This window comes from Sminthopsis crassicaudata, chromosome 6 (genome assembly GCF_048593235.1).
Source record: "Sminthopsis crassicaudata isolate SCR6 chromosome 6, ASM4859323v1, whole genome shotgun sequence".
In the NCBI taxonomy this organism is placed as follows: Eukaryota; Metazoa; Chordata; class Mammalia; order Dasyuromorphia; family Dasyuridae; genus Sminthopsis; species Sminthopsis crassicaudata.
The window spans coordinates 209,531,516-209,533,689 of record NC_133622.1 but is presented as its reverse complement, the minus strand read 5'-3'; the positions used below and the strand labels follow the sequence as shown (position 1 = coordinate 209,533,689).

Here is a 2,174-nt window from a genome sequence, read left to right as displayed (position 1 = left end):
ATGGAGTTTAAGCCATCAGGAAACTACACTGCAGTGATCAACTTCCTTATTCTAGGATTAACAGATGATCCAATTCTTTGTATCATTCTCTTTATGTTATTTATGGGGATATATTTGTTCACCGTAATGGGAAATTTCTGTACAATTATTCTAATTAGGCTGAGTCCACAGCTTCATACTCCCATGTACCTCTTTCTCAGTCACTTGGCTTTTGTTGACGTGGGGTACTCCACATCAGTTACACCTAATTTGCTGGTGAATTTTATGGTGGAGAAAAACATCATCACTTATCCTGGTTGTGTTACTCAATTAGGTTCCCTGGTGACCTTTGGGGCTACAGAGTCCTTCTTACTCACATTCATGGCTTATGACCGTTATGTGGCTATTTGTAACCCTTTGCTTTACTCTGTGAAAATGTCCGACCAAGTCTGCTCTGTGCTGATAGTGATTGCGTACATGGGTGGTTGTTTGAATGGGGTAACTTATACAGGCTGTTTATTGAATTTATTCTTCTGTGGCCCTAATGTAATCAATCACTTTTTCTGTGACTTTTCTCCTTTGGTTAAGCTTTCCTGTTATCATATCTTAGCAGCAGAAATACTTCCTGCTATCTATTCAGCAATAATAATAGCTATAGCTCTTATAACCATTGCCATCTCCTATCTATACATCTTCTTCACTATTCTCAATATGAACTCAAAAGAAGGAAGACACAAAGCCTTCTCCACCTGTACTTCCCATCTTACTGCAGTTACTCTATTCTATGGAACCATTATATTCATTTATGTAATGCCTACATCCAGCTATTCCACGGATCAGAATAAAGTGGTATCCATCTTCTATATTGTGGTGATCCCAATGTTGAACCCTATGATTTACAGCCTGAGGAACAAGGAAATTAAAGATGCCTTTAAAAGACTGGTCAGTAATAAAAGACATTCTTAATTATTGGGAATTAAATTACTTTACTTAAAAACAAATCTTATAAAACAAAATCTGAAAATGCTATCATTTGGATAATGCCATTAAACGGTACTTGACTTGTCATCAAAAGAGATTTGGATTTAATCTCAGCTAAGTTACAAACTAGTTGTCTGGTCATGGGAACAAGTGAGTTAATCTGTCTCTCGGTTTCATCTCTAAACCAAGGATTTGGTCTAAGTGATCTCTAAGGTTTTTGGTGTAATAAAGAGTGATGAATTTGGAAGTAAATCCTTCTCTGCCATTTTCTATCTATGCAATCACTGGGTAACAACAACAACAATTAATATTTATATAGCTCTTGCCAAATCCCAAGCACATAGCTTTACAAATATTTGAACCTCATAACAATCTTTGGAAGTAGGTGCTATCAGTCTACAACAGAGGAAATTAAGTCAGCAGAGGTTAAGTGATGGGTAGGATCTTAAAACTATTAAGTGTCTTGAAATGAATTTGAACTCAGTTCTTTCTGAATCCAGACCCACTGATCTATCTACCTTGCTATCTTAATCATTAGTAAAATAAGGATATTTTGGTTAGATGGCAGCAAGTGTTCCTTCCAGTTCTATAACTGTGATCCTAAGATCCCGCCAGTTCTATTATTTTATGTATGTATATGAATATATATATATATAATATATATTAATAAATTGTTGGCAACTTTTTCAAAGCACTTTCACATCTGTTTTATTTGATCCTCACAACAACTTTTTCTGACCTTGTCACCCCCATTCTCAAAATTCTCCAGTGGTTTTCTACAATATCTACAATCCAATATAAAATCTTTTGGCATGTAAAATCCTTCACAGTCTGAGTTCTTCATGCATTTCTAGTCTTCTTACAGATTTCTCTTTCCACGGATTTCTTGATCTAGATGTATACAAGTGTATCTGTTATTCTTTACTTATAATACACCATCTCCCTACTCCCTGCCTCTGAACTGGCCGTTCCCCAAACCTACATATGTTTTCCTTCATCATTTCCAACTCTTAAAATCCTTTATTTTCTTTAAGACTCAAATAAAGTGCTGTCTTCCACCAGAAGGTGGATCCCCCAGATGTTAGTGTCATCCCTTTAGGTAACATTCATTTACTATGGAGTTATATGTTTTGATTTATATGTGTTATCTACAACATTATAATGTAAAGGACATGGTGTTTTGCTTTTTCTCAGTATCCCCTGTGTTTACTGTA

At 35.5% G+C, this 2,174-nt stretch overlaps 1 protein-coding gene across 1 annotated transcript; it reads left to right on the top strand.

Moving 5' to 3' along the window:
• LOC141546725 (olfactory receptor 5P6-like) lies at window positions 1-945 on the top strand. Its single transcript, XM_074274723.1, has one exon. The coding sequence runs from the start codon at window positions 1-3 to the stop codon at window positions 943-945; it is 945 nt and encodes a 314-aa protein (XP_074130824.1).
• The last annotated feature ends 1,229 nt before the right edge of the window (window positions 946-2,174 follow it).

Excerpts from the sequence above, each read along its gene's own strand:
- LOC141546725 (XM_074274723.1), top strand. The coding sequence starts at position 1 with ATGGAGTTTAAGCCATCAGGAAACTACACTGCAGTGATCAACTTCCTT.